This window comes from Pistacia vera, unplaced genomic scaffold (genome assembly GCF_008641045.1).
Source record: "Pistacia vera cultivar Batoury unplaced genomic scaffold, PisVer_v2 Contig906, whole genome shotgun sequence".
In the NCBI taxonomy this organism is placed as follows: Eukaryota; Viridiplantae; Streptophyta; class Magnoliopsida; order Sapindales; family Anacardiaceae; genus Pistacia; species Pistacia vera.
The window spans coordinates 346321-372374 of record NW_022196786.1 but is presented as its reverse complement, the minus strand read 5'-3'; the positions used below and the strand labels follow the sequence as shown (position 1 = coordinate 372374).

The 26054-nt window shown below is 36.4% G+C and overlaps 2 protein-coding genes and 1 pseudogene across 2 annotated transcripts; 1 reads left to right on the top strand and 2 right to left on the bottom strand.

Annotated features, from left to right (window-relative positions):
* The first annotated feature begins 597 nt into the window (after nucleotides 1-597).
* On the top strand, nucleotides 598-1104 carry LOC116119794 (secreted RxLR effector protein 161-like). Its single transcript, XM_031405722.1, has one exon. It carries the CDS (start codon nucleotides 598-600, stop codon nucleotides 1102-1104), a length of 507 nt encoding a protein of 168 aa, XP_031261582.1.
* Nucleotides 1105-1419: 315 nt separating this feature from the next.
* LOC116119793 (sugar transporter ESL1-like) lies at nucleotides 1420-2209 on the bottom strand. Its single transcript, XM_031405721.1, has 4 exons — nucleotides 1961-2209; nucleotides 1798-1860; nucleotides 1611-1700; nucleotides 1420-1530 (listed from the first exon to the last, which is right to left on the bottom strand). Exons 1-4 carry the CDS (start codon nucleotides 2141-2143, stop codon nucleotides 1420-1422), a joined length of 447 nt encoding a protein of 148 aa, XP_031261581.1. The 5' UTR covers nucleotides 2144-2209.
* An 11226-nt stretch (nucleotides 2210-13435) lies between these two features.
* Nucleotides 13436-21959, bottom strand: LOC116119792 (annotated as a pseudogene).
* Between the last annotated feature and the right edge of the window lie 4095 nt (nucleotides 21960-26054).

Here is a 26054-nt window from a genome sequence, read left to right as displayed (position 1 = left end):
ATAAGGCAAAGCTCATTACAAAGGGATTCTCGTAGATTGAAGGTGTTGATTATGGTGAGATTTTCTCTCTTGTGGCTAAGTTAACATCAATCAGGTATGTTCTATCTATTGTCTCTGTGTATAATCTTGAAATTGAGCAACTTGATGTAAAGACAACATTCTTACAGGGAGATTTAGAGGAGGAAATTTACATGAGGCAACCTGAGGGGTTTGTATGTAAAGGGAAGGAAGACATGGTGTGTAGGTTGAGGAAGTCTCTGTATGGGCTTAAACAATCACCAAGGGTGCGGTACCAAAAGTTTGACTCTTATGTTCTTCAGCATGGTTTTAGCCACAACAATGTGGATCACTCTGTGTGTGTGTAAAAAGGTTAGAAAATGTCTTTGTTATTTTAACCTTATATATAGATGATATGTTGTTGATAAGGAATAGCAAAGAGTTGATACATTCTGTGAAGGGTTTGTTGGCTGCACAATTTGACATGATCTTGGAGCTACAAATTTTATTTTGGGTATGCAGATTACAAGAGATTGTCAGAGTTGTAAATTGTGGTTAGGGTAGAGAAAGTACATTGAGGAGGTGTTGAAAAAATTTAACATGGCAGACTACAAACCTGTGAAGATTCCTATGACTTTGGAAGTGAAATTGTCTACTAATCAATACCCTAAGTCTAAGGAAGATGTTGAAGAAATGACATATGTGACGTATGCTAGTGCTATGGGTAGTTTGATGTTTGTCGTGGTGTGCACGAAACCTGATATTGCACAAGCAGTGGAAGTTTTAAGTCGATTTATGTCAAATCTTGGCAAAGAGCATTGGAGTGCTGTAAAGAGGGTTCTTAGATATCTGTGTGGAACCTCTGGTTTAGCATTATGTTATGGGGGCATGGCAACTAGGGATGAGCTAGATGTGATAGGTTTTGTGGACGCTGATTGGGGAGGTGATCTTGATAGTAGGCGTTCTACAAGTGGGTATTTATTCACTCTATTTGGTGCTTCTATTTGTTGGATGAGTAAAAGGCAAAGTACTGTAGCTTTGTCATTGACTGAGGCAGAATACATGGCATTGACATATGCTGGCAAGCTATGTGGCTTCGAAGATTGAGTTTAGAGCTTGGTTTCAAGCTTGATGCTGTGAATTAAGATAGGGTGTGACAATCAAGGGGCTATTTACTTAGCCAAGAATCTTGCCTTTCATTCATGATCAAAACACATTGACATACAATACCATTTTATCGGGCAAAAGGTGGAGGAAAAATTAGTGTTGTTAGAGAAGGTTGATACACTTGTTAATGTTGCAGATTTTCTTGCCAAGGCTGTGAGCTTAGCAAAGTTTACATGGTGTGTTGATGAGGTAGGCCTTCATTGTGTGAAGTATTCGCCAAGTGGGAGAATGTTGGAGTTGCCGACTACTTCAGCATTAATAGGTTAAGCAAACGCATCCAAGGGTCTTGTTGTAGGATTTTTTTAAGTCATTAATCCTAGTAGTTAGCCAGCCAAAGATGAAAAAAAAATCTGCCAGCCACATTCCCTGCTTGACAGTATCACTAAATTATTGGAAAAGTTAGTGAGGCTTATAGTGATATCTAAAAATGTAACAGAGAAACTTACTCCTCTCCGACCAATGAGGTCAGTTATTTTCCCATTTATTAATGAACCTAGAAGTGCTCCAATCGCTAATACAGAAACAAAAACAGAATACTGCACAATGAGAAGAATTCAACATGTCACAAACAGGGTACTTGAGTTGGATAGCTAGTAAAAAAAAGGTGTAACCAAAAAATTAATATATGCTTACTGCTGCTACTGAGAGGCCGAGATCCTTCATGATTCCAGATTCAGCAGGCGACGAATATCCTGTCTAAAAAGCAGTCATATAAACAGTTATATACTTGCTAATGAAGTGTCTATTGGATTCTGACACCCAGTTGAGAGTCTCTAACTTAAATTATGTTACTTACTGCGCAGCCAAAGGCAAAGTAACTGCACACGGTAATGAAAGTGCTGAAAAAAACGACAGGTGTAGCGGAAGAATCAGTTTGATCAGTTATGTCATCGCCATTGCCAATGCTACTAACAATATGAGCAGGTTCAAGAATTGAAGAGCTTGGCAGCAGTCCTTCTTCCAGGCTTTCTCTCCCCATATTATCTTTTCTTGTGAGAGCATAAAAGAGAAAAGGGAACAAGAAGAGTAACAGATGGGATTTCTTCTTCCCCCTTTTATTTTGGCCTTTTCGACATTCAGAGGAGTCACAAGTCTCTGCTAACTCCTAAAGCATATGGTAAGCATCTATTCAAATTTCATAGAGAGTCACCACTCATTTAACTTTTATAATTTTCAGATGCAGCAGGTCCCGCAGTGCACTGCTTTCTATATACAGATCAAAATGCCTTTCTGATAATTCTTTAGAATCTTTTCTTTTTTTTCCTAAAAACTTGTAAAAAAATCAATGGAAGTGTTTTTATCCCCCACCTAATTCATTTTCACCTCCCACTTTAAAATTCATTTTTTGGTTTAACAAATTTAACCTTAATTTAAATTAATAAAAATAATATTCAATTTCTAAATACACGCATACTCTAATATCTTTAAGCGTATAATGAGATGCATAGACTATAAAATTCTAGTAATCTTTGCGGATCCATACATTGCCTTCTGATTCTGGGCTTTTTTATGTTGCTATTGTTCTAAACAGGGAACTAGAAATTTTACGGATGTTGGGGAACTAAAATTTCAAATGCAAGAAAGCCTTAGATAAGAGGAGGGACCAGTTTATCTTTTGTTTACATTAGGGGTGTTCGGTTAATCGCTTTTTTGAACCGAACAGGTTTTTCGATTCGGAAAAATTTCTGAACCAAAACTGAACCGGTTTGGAGGGAAAACCGGTTTTTCGGTTAACTGAAAAACTGGTTAACCGTTTTTTTTAGAGCGGTTAACCGGTTTTCCCTTTTTTTTTAATAAAACATATATTTTTAAATTTTTCCTAAATTAAATTGTAAATATAAATAATACATATCCAAATAAAAATTAAACATTCATACATATACATTGATCACTACTAATAATACGTTAAAAATATTATTATTTTTTTATTTAATATATAATATATTACATTATTTTTTTATTTAATATATAATATATTAAATTTTTATTTTTTTTATATAATATATATTTTTATTTAATATATATATATATATATAAAACCGGTTAAAAAAACTGGTTTCGGTTAACCGCTTTTTATTTTTTCTCGAACTGATAATCGAACAAAAAATTCGATTTTTTAAATTTTTTAAACCGTAATCGAACCGTTTTTTCGGTTAACCAGTTTTTTGGTTCTGTTTGGTTTTTGCATAAACACCCCTAGTGGATTCAATCATTCATATGACGTAAATCTGTCCTGTATAACTGTCTTTATGCATGTGAACAATATTCCCCATTTCAAGTTGTCGATTATGTACTAGCTAGGTGGCGTTACCATTATTCATATGTCAGTGCTTGATTGACAGAACACAATAATTGGAAAGAGAGATTACATGAACCAGTATGAGATTGAACACCCCTCTCAAGGAGATTTGAATAATAAATTTCTAATAAAAAAAATTTACCACAACGGTAACAGTAGTTCTTCTGATTCTTTTATTGCTGATGGTTTTGGTGTACAAAAGGGTCTTGGAGGGGGATAAAAGTGGTGTTTGGATTGAATGGTTGTAATGGGTTTTGTTGGTTTCAATTTGCTAATACTGTAATAAATATTGAGATAGAACTGACAGACTAAACACCGACTAAATCACCTATGAACAAGGAACAAGATACACACAAAGACATTTGAAACTCATTTATGCTGCAGATTGAAGGGTGACACCAATGTCAAAGATGAACCTAAAACTTTATTCTTGAAAATGAATCAGGAGTACTAATTGAGTTAGTAAACAAGATAGAGATAAGGAGTGGGGAGCAAATTGAAACCTCAGCTCCCTCCCAGTTAATTTTCCTCACCTACCCACCTGTGAATCAGTGCTTGATTGACAAAACACAATAATTGGAAAGAGCTATTATATGACCCACTCTGAGATTGAACATCCCTCTCAAGAAGATTCGAATAATAAATTTCTAATCAAAAAATTTACCACAACGGTAACAGTAGCCGTAAATAAACCTTTCTTTCTCACTTCTTCGATTACACCCAGGCAGCAACTTCTTCTTCCTTCGATTTTCACATTCTCAACTGGAGACAATCTCACCCTTCCTATCTTGCTTCTATATGCTCCATTCTCTTACTATTATACTAAAAGTTTTAATCACTTACCAAGTTGATTACACCTAAGCGGAATGGGTTGCTAAGTTGATTAAGTGTCCAATTATCATAAACGTAAAGCAATCAAATATGAACCAAAATAAAGAACACCAGATTTTTACATGGTTTGGCAAGATGCATACATTTATGGGACCAATTCTAGAATGAAGCTAATCCACTATAGTAAACTTTTTAATTTAATTACAAAGTCAAAGATTAAGACTTAATTGCAACAACACTCCCCTGTCTTGCAATGCTTCAATCTCTATCCTTTGGTCAAACTAAATACTACCGTAGCTAGCTCCATGAACCCGAAACACCCGGTCAACCTTGAGATCCTTTCAAGGTACATGATAGGTCCCAACAAATATTCAAACGAAAAGTGAACTGTTTTTCTCTTCGGGTGAGAAAGTACCGGAAGGTTTTGAAAACAAATGATTACTTGCCTTCCATTGATAATTTTCGGCTACTTAAATAAGCAAAGTCACTTACAATAAAAGGGAAACTATTAGCTAGTAACTAGACTACAACTCACGTAAAACAAAGTATGCAAATACATAAGAAACAGAACATAACTGACAGAAATGAAATGGACGTAAAACTCGCAACCACTGAGAACCCACTCGCACGTAAAACTCTCAACTGCCATGGCCCAATCCATTCCTGCTCTTCGTCTGCTAGCATGCAAGCAACGTTCTTCACGTCACAGCTTATCCCAAGTATTTGGGATTTGGCTTACGGCCCTTCTCCAAACGTTGTGGCCTAACAATACCTTCCCCATCAAGTGGATAGGTCCAAATTCGGAAACAGCTCCCATAACTTCTTTGTTGGCTCCCACGTTGCCTCCTCGGCTGGAAGGTGTTTCCATTGTACTAGGCTTTCTTCAACCACCTGGGTGCCTTACTTGATCCAACAGTAGTCTAAAATAGTTTGTGGCTTCAATAAGACTACCCCTTCATCGGTGAATGGTGGTAACTCGGCCTATGGCGTTTCAGTGTTGTCCCCGTTGTCTTGGTATCGTTTGAGTAGTGACACATGAAACACTAGGTGAATGCGCGTCTCTTCCGGTAATTGTAACTTATATGCGACAGGCCCGATCTTCTCTAGAATCTGGTAGGGTCCATAAAAACGGCTAGCTAGTTTCTGATGGACCCGTTTGAAGACCGTTTACTGGCGGTATGGGTACAGTTTCAAAAGTATCCATTTGCCGACATCGAACGAAATATCCCTTCTCTTCTTATCAGCCATCTGCTTTATTCTGTTCACCGAGTTCGCTAAGTTGGCCTTCAGTTGCCATAGCAGTTCATCTCGGCTTATGAGTTGCTGATCAACTTCATGTACCGGTGAAAGTCCGTCTTTGTATGTCAGAATAGGGGGCGGCAATCTTCCATACAGCGCCTGAAAAGGGGTCATCCCTATCGAAATGTGGTATGTCGTATTATAAAAATATTCTGCCCAAGGTAAATAGCCGCTCCATTTCCGTGGCCACTGATAAACAAAACACCGAAGATATTGCTCGATGCAGCAATTGATGACTTTCGTCTGGCCATTTGTCTGCGGGTGGTATGCGGAACTGAGCTGTAGTTTGGTGCCCGACAGCTTGAAAAATTCTTTCTAGAAGTTACTGATGAAGATTGGGTCCCAATCACTAACAATTGATTTGGGCATGCCGTGAAGCTTGATGATGCCTTCCACAAATTTTTCTGCTACAATTTTTGCAGTAAAAGGATGACTTAAAGTAAGGAAATGAGCAGACTTACTAAGTCTGTCGACAACCACCATGATGGTGTCCTTTCCCTGCGAAATCGATAGGCCCTCAATAAAGTCTAAGGTGATGTCGTCCCCTACTTGGCATGGTATTGGCAGCGGTTGAAGAAGCCCAGCTAGAGCTAATGTCTCGGCTTTTATTTTCTGGCATACCTCGCATCCCTTGACGTAGTCTTGCACTGATTTATGCATCCCAGGCCAATAAAAACTACTGCCACAATTTCTTGTACATACGTAGGACGCCCCAATGACCCCCCACCTTGGTGTTATGCATTTCGTTTAACAGTTTGGCCCTTAAGGTGGCATCGTTCGGAACAATGACCCTTCCTTTATATAGTAAAAGCCCTTGGCGCCATGTATATGATCCTCCAGGTTGTTCAGTGGCCACACGAACCTTTGACTGAATGTACTGGTCTTCTTCTGTAGCTTTTTTAATTTCCTCCCATAAGCTAACCTGCGAAAAGAAAATATGGTGAAGAATGGGACTGCCCTGTTTTCGAGAAAGAGCATCAGCTGTAGAGTTCTCACGGCCCAGTCTGTATTTTATTTTGTAATCGTAGCCCAAGAGCTTAGCAACCCATTTTTGTTGCTCCAAAGTTGCTATTCGTTGCTCTAGAAAATAATTGAGACTACGTTGATCGGTCTGAATATAGAATTTTTGGCCTAGAATGTAAAGCAGCCAGGTGCGTATGGCTTCGACGATAGCCAACATCTCCTTAGCGTACGTTGACCAGGATTTCTTGGTCACTCCGAGGGCTCGACTCATGTATGCCACTAGTTTGCCTTGTTGAGACAGGACCACTCTAATTCCTTCCCTGGATGCGTCTGTTTCAATAGTGAAAGCATCGTTGAAGTTTGGCATGGCTAATGTAGGTGTGGTCGTCATGGCCTGTTTAAGAGCAAGGAAGGCAGTTTCAGCTTCTCCATGCCATCCGAATTGGCCTTTTTTGAGAAGATTGGTGAGAGGTCGAGCTATAATGCTATAATCTTTGACGAGCTTCTGGTAATAACCTGTCAAACCTAAAAACCCATGTAGTTCCGAAATGTTAGTGGGTCGAGGCCAGGCTACCATAGCAGCAATTTTATTTTCATCCACTTTCACGCCCTGACTAGTGATGATGTGCCCCAAGTACTCCAATTCTTGATGCCCAAATGCACATTTGCTAGCTTTAACAAAGAATCTGTGCTGCCACAATATTTTGAAAGTGTGCCTTACATGCACTAAATGTTGATCCCAATTCGGACTATAGATCAAAATATCATCAAAGAAAACTAATATGAATTTTCGAAGATGATGTCGAAAGATGGAGTTCATGATAACTTGGAATGTTGAAGACGCATTATAACATAAGCTGAATGGCATAACCAAGTATTTGTAATGTCCATTATGTGTTTGGAAAGCAGTTTTATGGATATCACATGGTTTAACTCGTACCTGATGGTATCCCACCCTCAGATCAAGCTTGGTAAAATAAGAAGCACCGTATAGCTCATCCAACATATCATCCACCGTGGGGATTTGAAATCGGTCTTTAATGGTTACGGCATTGAGCGCGCGATAATCTATGCAAAAGCGCCAATTCATGTCTTTCTTTTTTACCAGCAATGTGAGTGACGAGAAGGGGCTAGTGCTGGGTCGCACAAGCCCGGATTGCAGCATATCTTGAACCTATTTCTCGATCTCGTTCTTTTGATAATGCGCATACCTGTAAGGCCGTACATTAATCGGTTCGGTTCCTTCCTTAAGGGCTATGTCGTGGTAAATCTCCCGTGTTGGCAGTGAGCTTGAGGGCTCTGTGAACAAATATGAGAATTCCTACAATATCTCCCGCATGCTTGAATGAATATTCTCTTGTGGTTTCGTATGGGCAACTTGTAAGCATAAAGCAAACAGAGCATGGCTAGGACGAATTTCTTTAGTTAACTCTTCGATTGATGCTACTTGGATATTTTGCCCGTCAATGCCTACCAATCTCTTGGTTTGGTTTCCCCACATGAATTTCATGGTTAACTGCCTCCAATCACACACCACGGATCCAGCTAATCAGGTACAACTAAACCACCAACGAACTTAATATTATTGATTCTGTTAGGGATTGACTAACACACTTCGGTGTTAAATTACCCATTTTTAAAGTGCAGCGGAAGATTTTACCAAGTTGATTAATGGTTATAACGTGCAGCGGAAGTATTACCAAGTTGTTTAAGAGATTTCCAATTTTTAACCACATCAAACACAAGCGGTAAAGATAAAGCACACAAGCATATACATAGTTCGGCTAAAACCACTCTTAGCCTACGTCCATGGGACCTCATCCAAATCGAAGCTAATCCACTATAACAACAAACATTACAAGATATCACTCAGAGTTGATTTTAGCTACAACAAAGATAACTCCCTGCTCTACGTTACACTAAACACCACCCTCTGAATCTCTAATGTTTCGTCACTTCTAGGATCACTCCACAGCAGTAACACTCCCAATAACGCTTGAGCTCCACCCAAGCTTCAATCACTGAAGACACGCTACAACATCAGCAAAGGACTCACGTTCCAGCTACCATTCAACAATGAAGATAAACAAGAAAGTTCCTAGCACAAACCCATATAAAAGAACCTAACCAAGAACAACTCTCTGAAAAGTTTAGAACACCAATGAAATAGATATTCAGGTTCAAAAAGAAAAACAAACAAGGAAGAAGATGAACTTTCTTTTAGCTCAACAAAGATGAAGGATGATAAGTGTTTAGCACAAAAACATATGGGGAACCTTTACGAAAAAAACTCTCTGAAAGTTTCAGAGCACAAGGCAAAAACAAACATAAAGGTTAGTTCACAAATGAGCAAGAATGAAGAAGATATAGACCAATTTCGTGCTCCCCAATTCTTGCCAAGTCAGTAAACAATACCTAACATATGTTGGTCCAACAATGGAAAAGATTCCATCTATCTTTTGGGACCACAACCAAAAAGGGGAAAAGGCTGATTTTCCTTGGACCACTAAAAGATATTGGGACACTTGTAAGTGGTCCTCATGACAACACAAAAGATGCAAAGAAAATATCTTAGCTATTAAGGATAAAAACACAACTTATGAAAAATGAGTCAGACATGCGATGTTAGCATAGCAGAAAGGTGTGCACACACACGAAGTAAAATGCGAAATGAAATGTAAATGCATATGTCTAACATAAGTGTGCAAGCAGTGTGCAGCACACATCCACTGTGAACACGGATGAAATAAAAATGCAAAAGGCATAAGCATGACATAGCTAAACACGTGGAGGACAAAAACAATTCCAACTTTTTGTTGGACCACAAACATATCTTTTCTCTTTCTTGCGGGACCGCATAGAAAGCCTTAACACCTTTTAGGACCACATAAGGAAATTGTGACACATGTAAAGTTAGCTCTCACAAGAATATCATAAATTAAAATAAACTTGATGAGCAAGACAACAAAGAGAAAATGCCACATGGCAAAATATGTCACCATAACATAAGTTTGACAAAAATATCAACAATCTCCCCCTTTGTCAAACTTATGAACCAAGCACTAAAATGATCAAAAGATCAATACATACTTGTCTCATAAAAATAACCAACATCACATAATGATAGATAAATATCAACCAACAATAAGAGTGTCATAAACAAATATGAAAAGCAAGTATGACACTAAAAACCATAAATGGTTAAGCATATTTAACAAACAAGGAAAAAGAAAACTCCCCCTAAGAGAGTCAACATGAAACAAAAGTAACTTCATTAGTTCAACCAAAGAGAAACAAAAATTCTGGAGTTAATTCACAGTGATGTTTTTAGGCCCACTCCAGTGGAATCTGTTGGTAAATCCAGGTATTATGTGTCTTCATTGATGATTTTTCTAGATACTATTGGGTTTATTTCATGCATAGCAAGTTTGAAGCTTTTGAGAAATTTCGAGAATTTAAAGCTTTAGTTGAGAATCAGTTTATAGGAAGATTAAAGCTTTGCAAACTGATAATGGCGGTGAGTTTTGCTCTGATAAGTTCAAGCAGTTTTGTGCGACACACGGAATTGCAAGGCAAAAAACTACACTTACATGCCTCAGCAGAAAAGAATGGCTAAACATCTCAATCAATCACTATTTGAGAAGGGTAGATGTATGCTGAATACAACAGATTTGGGGACTGAATTTTGGGCTGAAGCTACTACAATGGCTTGTTATTTGAAGAATCGGTCTCCTACCTCTTCTGTTAAAGACATGATGCCATATGAAGCTCTGTCTAGTAAGAAGCCTAATTGGTCCTTGATTTAGGTTTTTGGTTGTGATGCGTATGTACATGTGTCAAAGGAGAAGAGAAGCAAGCTTGGTAGTAAATCTAAGAAATGCAAGTTTGTGGGGTTTAAAGATGGCATCAAAGGGTACAAGTTGTGGAATCCTATGAGTAGAAGCATCATCTATAGTAGAGATGTTATTTTTAAAGAAGTAAACAACATGTGGGAGCTCTTGAAGATCCTGAATAGTCAAAGAAAGTTCAGTTTGATGTGACTACAGTAAAGCAAGAGGAGGAGGTGACTCCTAATGTTGCTATAGAGACTGATAATGTAGAGCCTACAGAATCTAATCATGAAGATAAATTTGATAGTATGGATAATGAGGGTTCTGTGGATGGTTCAGAGGATGATTCCGATGATGAAGTTGTGGTGTCACTAACTTTCAGAAGATCTACAAGAGTTAGAAGGGCACTAGTTCGTTTCTCTCTAAGTGTTGTGAGTGGATTGCATGCTTTGAATGTGACAGGTCATGAACCTAGGAATGTAAATGAAGCAAGAGCCATGGAAGATGCAAATTTGTGGGAGCTTGCAATGAATGAAGAGATGCAGTCACTCTACAAGAATAATACATGGGTTTTATGTAAATTGCCTAAGGATAAGAAGGCAATTGGTTGCAAGTGGGTGTTCAAAAGAAAGCTACAGGCTGATGGAACAATTGCAAAGTATAGGGCAAGGCTCATTACAAAGGGATTCTCATAGATTAAAGGTGTTGATTATGGTGTGATTTTCTCTCCTATGGCCAAGTTAACATCAATCAGGTATGTTCTATCTATTGTCTCTGTGTATAATCTTGAAATTGAGCAACTTGATGTAAAGACAACATTCTTAGGAGGAAATTTACATGAGGCAACCTGAGGGGTTTGTGTGTAAAGGGAAGGAAGACTTGAGGTGTAAGTTGAGGAAGTCTCTGTATGGGCTTAAACAATCACCAAGGATACAGTACCAGAAGTTCGACTCTTATGTTCTTCAGCATGGTTTTAGCCACAACAACATGGATCACTATGTGTATGTAAAAAGGTTAGAAAATGTCTTTGTTATTTTAACCTTATATATAGATGATATATTGCTGATAGGGAATAGCAAAGAGTTGATACATTCTGTGAAGGGCTTGTTGGCTACACAATTTGACATGAAGGATCTTGGAGCTACAAATTTTATTTTGGGTATGCAGATTACAAGAGATCGTCAGAGTTGTAAATTGTGGTTAGAGTAGAGAAAGTACATTGAGGAGGTGTTGAAGAAATTTAACATGGCAGACTGCAAACCTATGAAGATTCCTATGACTTTGGGAGTGAAATTGTCTACTAGTCAATACCCTAAGTCTGAGGAAGATGTTGAAGAAATGACACATGTGTTGTATGCTAGCACTGTAGGTAGTTTGATGTATGTCATGGTATGCACGAGACCTGATATTGCACAAGCAGTGGAAGTTTTAAGTCGATTTATATATATCAAATCTTGGCAAAGAGCATTGGAGTATTGTAAAGAAGGTTCTTAGATATCTGTGTGGGACCTCTAATTTAGCATTATGTTATGGAGGCATGGCTATTGGGGATGAGCTAGATGTGATAGGTTTTGTGGATGTTGATTGGGAAGGTGATCTTGATGGTAGGCGTTCTAAAAGTGGGTATGTATTCACTCTATTTGGTGCTGCTATTTGTTGGATGAGTAAAAGGCAAAGTATTGTAGCTTTGTCATTAACTAAGGCAAAATACATGGCATTGACATATGCTGACAAGGAAGCTATGTGGCTTTGAAGATTGAGTTTAGAGCTTGGTTTCAAGCTTGATGCTGTGAATTAAGATAGGGTGTGACAATCAAGGGGCTATTTACTTAGCCAAGAATCCTGCCTTTCATTCACGATCAAAACACATTGACATACAATACCATTTTATCAGGCAAAATGTGGAATTGGTGTTGTTAGAGAAGGTTGATACACTTGTTAATGTTGCAGATTTTCTTGCCAAGGCTGTGAGCTTAGCAAAGTTTACATGGTGTGTTGATGAGGTAGGCTTTCATTGTGTGAAGTATTCGCCAAGTGGGAGAATGTTGGAGTTGTCGACTACTTCAGCATTAATAGGTTATGCAAACGCATTCAAGGGTCTTGTTGTAGGATTTTTTTAAGTCATTAATTCTTTGTTGGGTTTGGACTTAAGAATAGGAATTCTTGTAAAACTAGGTTTTGTCACTTTAAACCTAGTATATAAACATATTTTTCTCTTGTTATGAGTGTGATAGCAATCATAAGGCAATTTATTCATTGTAAACGAGAAAGGTAAGGAAGTATTGCAATAATATTGACTCGGGTAGATATAGCCCATATTGGGTGAACTATGGTAAATCGTGCATGTTATTTTCTCTTTGTTTACTATATGTGAATTGTTTTACTGTTATTTTGTTCTCGCTGTTGTCTCTATTTCATTCATACATTTGGTAACTAAATACCCTTGCTTCCCATTCTCTCTATGTTGCTTTCCTTTTATACTCACATAGAAATATTTATGTATTGGCTACTCCCATGGGCAGGTACATTTTTCATATTGGCTGGTATTTGTGCTTCAGTTGTCCTATTTGTTGCATTTGGGAAATTCAAGCATCCCTTACATATTTTCCCAAATGAGTAAGGCGAAATTAGTATACATAATAGAATTGGAATGTATCATTTGCTACAAAAACTTTAGACTAATAAGAGGTTTAGATTTCTCGAGCTGATGGAAAAGGCAAAAAATTGTCATTTACATGATTAAGCTAAGTGTTGGAATTGGTGACCACTTTAACAGTAAAAGGTTCAACTATAAGGGGTGACGCACATGTGGTAGGATTTCTCTAAGGATTAGAACTCCTAATAAGATTTGCCTTAGGAATAAGAATCCTAGTAGTTTTAGGTTTCTCTTAATAAACCTAGTATATAAACATATTATTCTCTTGTATGAGTGTGATAGCAATTCATAGCAAATGCATTCATTGTAATGAGAGAGGTGATGAAATATTGTAATAATACTGACTCTACTAAACGTAGCTCGGATTTGGCTAAACCATAATAAATCGCGCGATTTTGTTATTTATGTGTGGTTGGTTTTCTTTGATTCCAAATATCTCTAGATTGTTTCACTAAGTTCCTGTTATTTATATAAAAGATAAAAGCTATGTTCCTACCAACATAGAAGAAAATCGAACCAAGACCCTTGTTAATGTACTTGTTTCTCCCTTGAATCAACTAGATGTATAGAAATCTGTTATTGGTTAAATAGAGACATTGAAGCTTGTATTTCTTCAAGTGTTCGTCCCTTAGTCTCTGGCACTATCTTTGCAACAAATAGGATTGTGAAACCGCATACGCCTGAGAATATGAAAAATGTTCCTGTGTAATTGTTGGACAAAACCAAACCTTATGTATTAAAGAGTGCATTCATAACTCATGAAAATGCCATGAGTGAAAGAGATAAAACAAGGGTGTTTATTGAAAGCTATACCTGCTGAGCTCCACTCCATCATAACATTGAAAGAGTACAAAATAATCAAACCACATGTGGCATTAGTAAAAACCAGAAGGCTTCCGGCAGAGCCTTTCACATTTGTTGGGAATATCTGAAAATGGAGGTTAGTAGCTTAGTCTACCATATAAGCCATCTTGTCTTGCTACAATCTAGTTAATATTTTTCTGAAAAAGAAAAGAGGAATGTGGAATCAAACATGAAAGAGTTTTATACCTCGGACATTATTACTGTTGGTAACCCTGCCATGCCAATTGGATAAGTTGCAGTAAATCCCTGATCGCAATTCACGGATCAACCAGCTCATATTAGTTGTTTAATCTATTCTTGAATTGGACAGAACAACTAGAGTACAAAACTCGAACTGTAAAATAGTCTTTCAGGTAGACATTATTACCAATATGCCAATGTAAACCAAAGTTGGAGTGATCTCATCCGAATAGCCATGGTCCTGTTCCAAATAAAATCAATTTTTTATATGAAATGAGAAAAAATACCAAATACCTAATTTCTGTTTCAAGAGAAACCTGAAAGTAGAAGGATAATCCAACGAGGAGCAAACTTAAGCACATTCCAATGCTGGAAACCTGCACAAAATCAAAACTTCACCATCGACTGATTTGGTTGATGACTACCTAATGAGTAACTTAAACTGAATTTTCTTGAAATTCTAACCATAAGAAGTGGTCTTCTTCCGCATTTATCGATTAGGATTACAGATAGAGCAACTGCAGGAATCTGCAAAAGATTTCAATGGTTACATGAATATGTAGAAGGCAAACTCCTACTTTTACATACAATCTATAGGAACCAGGTACCCGAATAATAGCTGCTGAGATTGACCCAAGTGTACTTGAAAAGCCTGTAATGGAAAAATTATTCATATCATTGTCTCCTTGTTCTTAAAATTATATCAAGAAAAAAAAATGAAGCAACAGGATAGGCTGCTGCTAAACTCACTTGCAGCTTCAAAAATGGAGCTCACATAAGATACAATTGCATTCTGCCCTACGAATTCCTGCAGTATCATAAGACCAATTCCGACCTAAACAAATAAAACAATTCTCAGACAGGCCAGACAAGTCGCAAAAGTCAAATTTACCACGTACAGTTTCTTTCCTGTTTTTCTATACGCACGGTGACTGAATAGGCATATTTATGCTGGAAAAGGCTAAAAATCTATCCTCTGATTGCCTCACAAAGACCTCTGTATAAGCCTGCTCAGACAACAGAAAACACATATATATCTGAACCATAATTTATACACAAAAATATATTAAACTTCAGAATGAGAAAATTTAGTTGAATTTCATTATACAAAAGTGGAAACTTCACTTTTATGTTAGCGGCCTCTTGAGAAATATCAGATTTCTTACTCCTAAGCCGCTGCAGAGTGGTGTATAATTCTTTCTCTCGACCAACAAATGCCTGCAGGATATTTTATTGATTAAAAAAGCACTTTATGCTTGGTTTGAAAAAAATAGGAATAGGACTCACCAGCCATCTAGGGGATTCAGGAATGAAGAATATACCAAAAATTGCACAAAGCATGAACAACAGCTGAATTTGACAATATAGAACACACATTATTCTAAATAGAAATACTATAAGCTACAGTAAGTAAAGAATATGTTACCAATTAGAGCCAAGATGCGCCAGGATACAAGAGTTCCAGAACATATGTTAGGGAGAAGCCAAAGTACCATCACTGTATGCTCACAGAATATTATTAAGAAGTACAATGGTTGGACTTATGGAACACATTCTGCAATAGTTAATTAATTTTACCTGATTAGCCGATGTTAATGCTCCTCGAATATTGTTGGTGAAATTTCCGCTATATATATAGGCCCCTGCCTTGTAACAAAATGCAAGTGCGTTATGCATCAACCATATAAATTAATTACTATACAATGAAAATTTATATAATACCGCATAAGAAATGATTGCAATTCCAAATCCCAGAGACCCTCTTCCCAGATCCAGTGACCAAGCCGCCTGTCACAAGCATTTTAATTATCAACCTCGTCAGGAAAGAAAATTAACAGATATATAGCAGTACATTGATTAAGAATCTAAGATTTAAGGCCTTGCAATCGACAGTTGCTGATTAATTTGAGTACAATTGCGGAGAGAAATTATATCAAACGGAAATGCACCTGAGATGCTATAGTTAGCCAGCCAAGATGAAAAAAAATCTGCCAGCCACATTCCCTGCTTGACAGTATCACTAAATTATTGGAAAAGTTAGTGAGGCTTATAGTGATTCTAAAAATGTAACAGAGAAACTTACTCCTCTCCGACCAATGAGGTCAGTTATTTTCCCATTTATTAATGAACCTAGAAGTGCTCCAATCGCTAATACAGAAACAAAAACAGAATACTGCACAATGAGAAGAATTCAACATGTCACAAACAGGGTACTTGAGTTGGATAGCTAGTAAAAAAAGGGTGTAACCAAAAATTAATATATGCTTACTGCTGCTACTGAGAGGCCGAGATCCTTCATGATTCCAGATTCAGCAGGCGACGAATATCCTGTCTAAAAAGCAGTCATATAAACAGTTATATACTTGCTAATGAAGTGTCTATTGGATTCTGACACCCGTTGAGAGTCTCTAACTTAAATTTTTACTTACTGCGCAGCCAAAGGCAAAGTAACTGCACACGGTAATGAAAGTGCTGAAAAAACGACAGGTGTAGCGGGAATCAGTTTGATCAGTTATGTCATCGCCATTCCCAATGCTACTACAATATGAGCAGGTTCAAGAATTGAAGAGCTTGGCAGCAGTCCTTCTTCCAGGCTTTCTCTCCCCATATTATCTTTTCTTGTGAGAGCATAAAAGAAAAAGGGACACAAGAGAGTAACAGATAGATTTCTTCTTCCCCTTTATTTTGGCCTTTTCGACATTTAGAGGAGTCACAATTCTCTGCTAACTCCTATAGCATATGGTAGAATCTATTCAAATTTCATAGAGAGTGACCAGTCATTTAACTTTTATAATTTTCAGATGCAGCAGGTCCCACAGTGCACTGCTTTCTATGTACAGATCAAAATGCCTTTCTTATAATTCTTTAGAATCTTTTCTTTTTTTTCCTGAAAACTTGTAAAAAAATCAATGGAATGTTTTTAGCCCCCACCTAATTCATTTTCACCTCCCACTTTCAAATTCATTTTTGTTTTAACAAATTTAACCTTAATTTAAATTACTAAAAATATATTCAATTTCTAAATACACGCATACTCTAATTCTTTAAGCGTATAATGAGATGCATAGACTATAAAATTCTAGTAATCTTTGCGGATCCATGCATGTCTTTGATTCTGGGCTTTTTTATGTTGCTATTGTTCTAAACGGCGAACTAGAAATTTTACATATATGGATTCAATCATTCATATGACGTAAATCTGTCCTGTATAACTGTCTTTATGCATGTGAACAATATTCCCCATTTCAAGTTGTCGATTATGTATTAGCTAGGTGGCTGTTACCATTATTCATATGTCAGTGCTTGATTGACAGAACACATAATTGGAAAGAGAGATTACATGAACCACTCTGAGATTGACCACCCTCTCAAGGAGATTTGAATAATAAATTTCTAATAAAAAAAATTTACCACAACGGTAACAGTAGTTCTTCTGATTCTTTTATTGCTGATGTTTTTTGGTGTACAAAGGGTCTTGGAGGGGATAAAGTGGTGTTTGGATTGAATGTATGTAATGGGTTTTGTTGGTTTCAATTTGCTAATACTGTAATAAATATTGAGATAGAACTGACAGACTACACCCCGACTAAATCACCTATGAACAAGGAACAAGATACACACAAAGACATTTGAAACTCTTTATGCTGCAGATTGAAGGTGACACCAATGTCAAAGATGAACCTAAAACTTTATTCTTGAAAACGAATCAGTAGTACAAATTGAGTTTGTAAACAAGATAAGATAAGGATGGGGAGCAATTGAAACCTCAGCTCCCTCCCAGTTAATTTTCCTCACCTACCCACCTGTGAATCAGTGCTTGATTGACAAAATACAATAATTGGAAGGAGCTTTACATGCCCCACTCTGAGATTGACATCCCTCTCAAGAAGATCGAATAATAAATTTCTAATCAAAAAATTTACTACAACGGTAACAGTAGCCGTAAATAAACCTTTCTTTCTACTTCTTCGATTACACCCAGCAGCAACTTCTTCTCCCTTCGATTTTCACATTCTCAACTGGAGATAATCTCACCCCTCCTATCTTGCTTCTATATGCTCCATTTCTTACTATTATACTAAAAGTTTTAGTCACTTACCAAGTTGATTACACCTAGCGGAATGGGTTCCTAAGTTGATTGGAGTTCCATTTATCATAAACGTAAAGCAATCAATATGAACCAAAATAAATAATATCAGATTTTTACGTGGTTTGGCAAAATGCATACATTCATGGGACCTAGATGAAGCTAATCCACTATAGCATACTTTTCAATTTAATTACAAAGTTAAAGATTAAGGCTTCGTTTGCTTCAACTATTGGGAAAACTTTTTTAGTTTTCCCAAAAAAATTAGTTTGTTTCCCCTATTTTCCAAAATATAATTTTAAATTTTTAATTTCCTTTAATTAAAACATCCCCAAAAAATTTTAGAAATTGACAAAAACACCCCGCAACCCAAATTTACCAGATTCCGACCACCACTGCAGAAGCTAGCCGGAATTTGAGGTAATGGCCACTACCGATTGAATCTAGCCAGAGCTGATAGTGTGCTAATCTAGCCTTTTCCGGCCAAAGATCTGACCGTCAATGGCCAGTCTTTGGCTGTTGACAGTCGTCAACAACGGCCAATAGGGTCGTCGTTGACCATCAACGACGGCCGTATCTTTGGCCGTCGTTGGGAAAGGCCATATCGACCCACGACCGGCAATCCAGTCAGTCATGCTCCGATACGGTGACTCCGGCCACCCTCAGGTAGTGGTTGCCGGTTGTCCTTATTTAATGGGTGGGTTGGGGTTGTTTTTGTTAACTTTTAATATTTTATTATAGAGTGTTTAGTAAATAACAAACTAGAGGTATTTTTATTAATTTTCAAATCCTACATCGTATACCCGCCCAATTCAACTTTTTTCAAAAAAACTTTTCTAAAAAATATAAAAAGTGAACCAAACGAGCCTAAGACTCAATTGCAAGAACCTCCCCTGTTTTGTAATGCTTCAATCTCTACCCTTTGGTCAAACTAAGTACTACCGTAGCTAGCTCCATGAACCCAAAACACCTGGTCAATGTTGAGCTCCTCTCAAGGTACAACAATGAAGATCCACTTCGTTTGAACAAGCTCAACAAGCTTCAATCTCAGCTACATAACCAAATGTATAGAGAAGGACATTTTCAAGGAACTTTGTTGAATTGTATTTGTAAGCTTAACTAAGCATAAAAAACTGATAAAAACAAAAGAAAACTTTAGAAATATTCAAAGTACTTTCAAGGAAATAATCAGGCTTAAAAACCAATAGCATTGGAGAAAGTTTATATAAAGAAAATTCACCACTGCAAAGGGACAGGTGGCTAACAAGAAACTTTATGAAAGTTTATTCCATTTCTCTGGGACCACCATCAAAGAGAATAACTTTCTAGCTCATTGTGTACAATTTGATAAGTGTTATGGACCACAACAATAACTCATAGAGAATAATGACAGCTCATGAGAATATTGAAATACAAAACGTATTTTAACAAAAAATCTACCAGATGCATTGTGACCACTCTGCCTCTAAGATCTCACAGATTAACAGAAGAATAACTTAATTGAAGGTGGTCACTTTGACAGAAGGTCAACACATTGGAAATTTAAACAGAATGATTATGCTAAAGACAAAGTAAGGTGTTCATACTATGACTAGTGTCACCACACTAGATTCATAAGTTGACAAAATAACTTACATAGACAATTCTTTTTGTTGTAACAATTTATGCAAATCCATGGCAATTTTTAAGTATTGTTGTTTGTGAAAGGTGTTTAATGGAGTTTCAATTACAATGTGTTTAATTGAAGAATTGTATGTTTCAATTCATTGATATCAACTACAACAGGCATTATATAGGGAGAGAACGATCCACTAAATCGCCTAATTATGTCAGTTATAGATTACACAATATACTGACATAATTAGGAGACTATACAATATCAAGAGTATCTAAGACTGACAAAAATAGGAGATTACTAAATATTTAGTGTATCTCAACACTCACCCTCAAGTTGGATCATAGATGTCAAACTTTCCCAACTTGTCTAAGACTTGTGAAAATATACGTTTAGAGATAGTTTTGGTAAGAATGTCTGCCAATTGATCCTCTGATCGAATCTTGGGCAATTAAATAATCTTTTCATCCAGGTTTTCCTTGATGAAAAGTCCATCTACTTCAACATGTTTGGTACGATCATGTTGAACTAGATTGTGAGCAATATCACATGTTGCTTTATTGTCACAATAAAACTGGATTTGGTTGATAGCCCAAATCTTGCAAGAGAAATCTTAGTCACAAAGCTTCACAGAGATTCTCCTTCAGTGCTTAAGCATGCCACACCATTATGTTTTTTGCTTCTTCATGTCACTAGATTGCCACCTACAAAGGTGAAATAACTAGAAGTAGATCATATGTTATCCACAGCTCTAGCCTAATCAGCATCAGTATATGCATTCGCATTTTGGTAATCCTTATTTTTAGAAAATAACAGGCTAAAAAACTGAGTAAAACAGCGTGCTAGGCCTTTGTGGCTTTTTGCTCATTTTTTCCATAGATTTCTAGCAGGCTCGAGCATGCTATTTACTGATTGGATGGTAAAGAAAACACTCAAAAAATAATCCTCGATTCACCCATAATCAAGATCCATTATATGCTAAAAAACTAAGTAAAACGAGGCACAAGGCCCATACTACATTTCGCTCATTTTATCAACAAATTTTCAACGAGCTTGAGCATGCTATTTACCTAACCTCAGTATTGATTAGACGATAAAGAGAATACTCCAAAAATGGACCTCGATTCACCCATAATCGAGATTCATTATAGGCCAACAAACTGAGTAAAACGGGGTATCAGGCCAATATGGCTTTTTGCTCATTTTATCAATAGGTTTTCAAAAGGCTCGAGTATGATATTTACCTAGCCTCAATATTGATTATATGATAATGAAAAATCTCCAAAAATAGTCTTTGATTCACCCATAATCAAGATCCACTACAGGTTGAAAAACTGAGTAAAACGGGGCATCGGGCCTATGTGACTTTTTGCTTGTTTTATCAACAGATTTTTGATAGGCTCAAGCATGCTATTTACCTAACCTCAGTATTGATTAGATGGAGAAGAAAATACTCAAAAATAGTCCTCGATTCACTTATAATTGAGATCTATTACAGGCTGATAAACTAAGTAAAATGGGGTATTGGGCCTATGCAACTTTTCTGTTTGTTTTATCAATAGATTTTTGACAAGCTCAAGCATGCTATTTACCTAACCTCAATATTGATTAGACAGAAAAGAAAATGCTCCAATACTAATCCTCGATTCACCAATAATCGAGATCCACCATAAGCTGAAAAACTGAGTAAAATGAGGTATCAAGCCTATGCGGCTTTACTATTCATTTTATCAATAGATTTTTGATAGACTCAAGCATGTTGTTTACCTAACCTCGGTATTGATTAGACAGCAAAGAAAACACTCCAAAAATAGTCATTGATTCACCCATAATTGAGATCCATTATAGTTTAAAAAACCAAGTAAAATAGGGTATCAGGCCTATATGCTTTTTTGCTCCTTTTATCAATAGATTTTTTACAGGCACAAGCATGCTATTTACCTAACCTTAGTATTGATTGGACAGTAATGAAAATGCTCCAAAAATAGTCATCGATTCACCCACAACCGAGATCCATTACAGGCTGAAAAGCTAAGTAAAATAGGGTATCGGGCCTATGTGTCTTTTTGCTCCTTCTATCAATAGATTTTTGAAAGGCTCGAGCATGATATTTACCTAATCTCGGTATCGATTAACAAAAATGCTCCAAAAATAGTTCCCGATTCACCCATAATCAAGATCCATTACAGGCTAAAAAACTAAGTAAAACGGGGTATCAGGCTTATACGGCTTTTTGCTCGTTTGATCAATGGATTTTTTACAAGCTTGATAATATGGTTTACTTAACCTTAGTATTTCTTACTGGTAAATAAAACGCTCAAAAATAGTCCTTGATTCACCCATAATATCCATTACAGGTTGAAAAACTTAGTAAAACGGGGTATCAGGCCTATGCTCATTTTATCAATAGATTTTTGATAGGCTCGAGCATGCTATTTACCTAACCTCAATATTAATTAGACGGTAAAAAAAAGTTCCAAAAATTGTCCTTGGTTCACCCATAATCGAGATCCAATACATGTTGAAAAACTAAGTAAAACGGGGTATCGAGCCTATGCGGCTTTTTGCTCATTTTATAACATATTTTTTTACAAGCTCGAGCACGCTATTTACCTAACCTTATTATTTATTAGAAAAAAAAATGCTCCAAAAATAGTCCCCAATTCACCCATAATTGAGATCCATTACAAGTTGAAAAAAAAATGAGTAAAACGGTCTATCGGGCCTATGAGGCTTTTATGTTTGTTCTATCCACATATTTTTGACAGGTTGGAGCATGCTATTTACCTAACCTCAATATTGATTAGACAGAATAAAATGCTCAAAAATAGTCCTTGACTCACCCATAATCGAGATCCATTGTAGGTTGAAAAACTAAGTAAAATGGGGTATCGAGCCTATCCAGCTTTTATGTTTGTTGTATCCACAAATTTTTAATAGGCCCAAGCATGATATTTACCTAACCTCAGTAATGATTAGACAATAAAGAAAACAATCCAAAAATAGTCCTCCATTCACCCAGACTCGAGATCCATTACAGGCTGAAAAACTAAGGAAAACAGGGTGTCGAGCCTATGTGGCATTTTACTAGTTTTATCCATGGAGTATCAATAGGCTGGAGCATGCTATTTACTTAAAATTAGTATTGATTTGACGGAAAGGAAAACGCTCCAAAAATAGTCCTCGATTCACCCATAATCGAGCTAAAAAATTAAGTGAAACGGGGCATCGGGCCTATGTGGCTTTTTACTCGTTTTATCAATTAATTTTTGACAAGCTCAATCATGTAATTTACCTAACCTCGGTATTTATTAGATGGTAAAGAAAACGCTCAAAAAATAGTCCTCAATTCACCCACAATTGAGATCCATTGCAGGCTAAAAAACTAAGTAAATGGGGTATCAGGCCTATGCAACTTTTTGCTCGTTTTACCAATATATTTTCAACAAGATTGTGCATGCTATTTACCTAACCTCATTAATGATTAGGAGGAAATGAAATCACAATTGATATCCATTACAAACTAAAAAACTGAGTAAAACGGGGTATAAGCCAATACGGCTTTTTGCTCGTTTTAGCAACACATTTTTTATAGGCTCAGGCACGCTATTTACCTAACCATAGTATTGATTAGATAGAAAAGAAAATACTCCAAAAATGGTCCTCAATTCACCCGTAATCAAGATCCATTACAAGCTGAAAAATTGAGTAAAACGGGGTATTGGCCCTATGCTACTTTTCGTTTAGTTGTATTCACATATTTTTGATAGACTCAAGTATGCTATTTACCTAACCTCAGTATTGATTAGATGATAAATAAAATGATCCAATAATAGTCCTCGACTCACCCATAATCGAGATCTATTACAGGTTGAAAAACCAAGTAAAACGAGCTATCAGGCCTATGCAGCTTTTTGCTCGTTTTATCAACAGATTTTCAACAAGCTCAAGCATGCTATTTACCTAACCTTAGTATTTCATTAATGGAGAAGAAAAAACTCCAAAAAGATTCTTCAATTCACCCATAATCGAGATCCATTACAGGCTAAAAAACTAATTAAAACAGGGTATCGGGCCTATATGGCTTTTCTGTTTTTTTCATCAATAGATTTTTGACAGGCTCGAGCATGCTATTTACCTAACCTCAGTATGGATTAGATGGTAAAGAAAACGCTCCAAAATTTTTCCTCAATTCACCAATAATTGAGATCCAATATAGGCTAAAAAACTAAGGAAAATGGGGTATTGGCTTATACGACTTTTTGCTTGTTTTATCAACAAATTTTCAGCGGGCTCAAGCATGCTATTTACCTAAGCTTAGTATTGATTAGAAGAAAAAGAAAATGTTCCAAAAATAGTCCTCAATTCACCCATAATCAAGATCCGATACAGGTTGAAAATTTGAGTAAAATGGAGTATCAGGCTTATGTAGCTTTTTGCTTGTTTTACCAATAGATTTTCGACAGGCTCGAGCATGATATTTACCTAACCTCAATCAATTATTGTTAGAGTGGGTGGCCTAGAGCCAATCAATTATTATAGAATGACTCTTTGTAATAATGTTTATTTATCAATAAAAGACATTTTCTTCTATATCATGTAAATCATAATTATATGTATTGATATATGTCCTTAGGATGGTAGAACCGTGACGAGGGTATCAAGTGTTTTAAATCTTGATAGTGAGAATGCTATGATCACATATGGTGGCTATTCTAGAAATGTCCATAGCCCCAATATTTTTCTGACCAAGAACACAAATAATACGGTAAGGCTATCATAGTGTTGAACAACCCTATTGAAAGACAGTGACTGATCTCACTTGTCAAGGTTGTTTGGTAACAACCTGGGGCAACACATGGGTGCTTGCTATAAGCAAGTTCATTGGACAGACCCACCAGAGGATTCCATATGGATGATAACCCTAGTGTCTATGGAATAAATCCTCTAACAAATAGTGGGTGCATGTGATCCTTAGACTTGAGATCACCAGAGTGCCTTCTACACCAATTGGTGTAGTTTGACACTAGCCCAACATAATTCTATTCAGGACTATCAGAACGCTAGTGATTGGCTACATCAAGAAGTGTATCAGGACTATGGTGCATCGACAAAGGGTTCATCATTCCTGGGTACAGGAGAATTTATTTCACAGCACAATTCAGTAAATGGCAAGGACACTAAATTTGTGGGCACAGTGGGATTGAGTTGTTGCTCAATCTAATTTATTATCCCAGTCATTGTTCCAGTAATTGAATACAATGATATCTGAGGTTGACACTATTTTTGTACCTTAACCTTGATGAGGTAATGAATGATGAAAGGATTTGATTGCACAATAACTATATCGTTGATAGGTAGCTATTTTGCTGAATTTGAATCTATCGGGTAGCCATTATGCCTTGCTAGGGGCCAATCTTGGTCCGTGTGTAGTGAGACAATTGATTGGTGTCAATCGCGAGACTACATGTCACACACTTAGAAGATAATTTAAGAAACAATATGTGAAAGGTATTTTTGTCTTTTAAGACAAAAGGGTATTTTAGTAATCTCACAGAGTAATTAAATTTGTTAAGATTATTGTCTGTATTAAATTTTAATATTGAAATTAAAATTGGTGACATTATATTTAAATATGTGCGTGCATATATTTAAATGGATTATTATTATGATTAAATGTTAATATATTTTAATATATTAATATTTATGAGTTTTTAATAATAATAATAATAATTAATAATTAAAATACCAATTTAGCTTGTTTGGCTACAAGGCTGGATTAGAGTTGGAACCCATGACTATTCCTAAGTGGAATAGGGTTGTAATTAGCTATACTATATAAGTGCAACTTAAAGTAAAACGTATAGAGATAATTTCAATAAATTGAAAAACCCAAGCCACCCTACATGTTTTTCATCAATTTTTGGTGGAGAAAAAGAAAATTATGTTCTTTGATTCTTGAAGCCATCAAGAGGATCTATCCAATCATCTTTTTGGTTCTTCAGATTATCTTCGTGTGGATCAATGTTCATTCAATTCCAATCTCAAATCGGTATCAACATCAAAACCTTGAAGGAGCTTCCAAACATTGGTATTTTATTCTAAATCCTTGTATGGATTTTTATTGATTTCAATATGAAACATGTAAAACGTACATTAATCAAACCCTAGTCATGAGAACAATAGTAATCGATGAGCAACAATTTTTGTTTTTCTGCTGCGTTGTACCTCGATTTACTAACAACGATATCAAAGCCTAGGGTTTT

Coding starts and splice junctions, on each gene's coding strand:
- LOC116119794 (XM_031405722.1), top strand. CDS start 598: ATGGCAGACTACAAACCTGTGAAGATTCCTATGACTTTGGAAGTGAAA.
- LOC116119793 (XM_031405721.1), bottom strand. CDS start 2,143: ATGGGGAGAGAAAGCCTGGAAGAAGGACTGCTGCCAAGCTCTTCAATT. Junction 1,861..1,960: donor ACTTTGCCTTTGGCTGCGCA/GTAAGTAACATA, acceptor ACTGCTTTTTAG/ACAGGATATTCGTCGCCTGC. Junction 1,531..1,610: donor ACCTCATTGGTCGGAGAGGA/GTAAGTTTCTCT, acceptor ACTGTCAAGCAG/GGAATGTGGCTGGCAGATTT.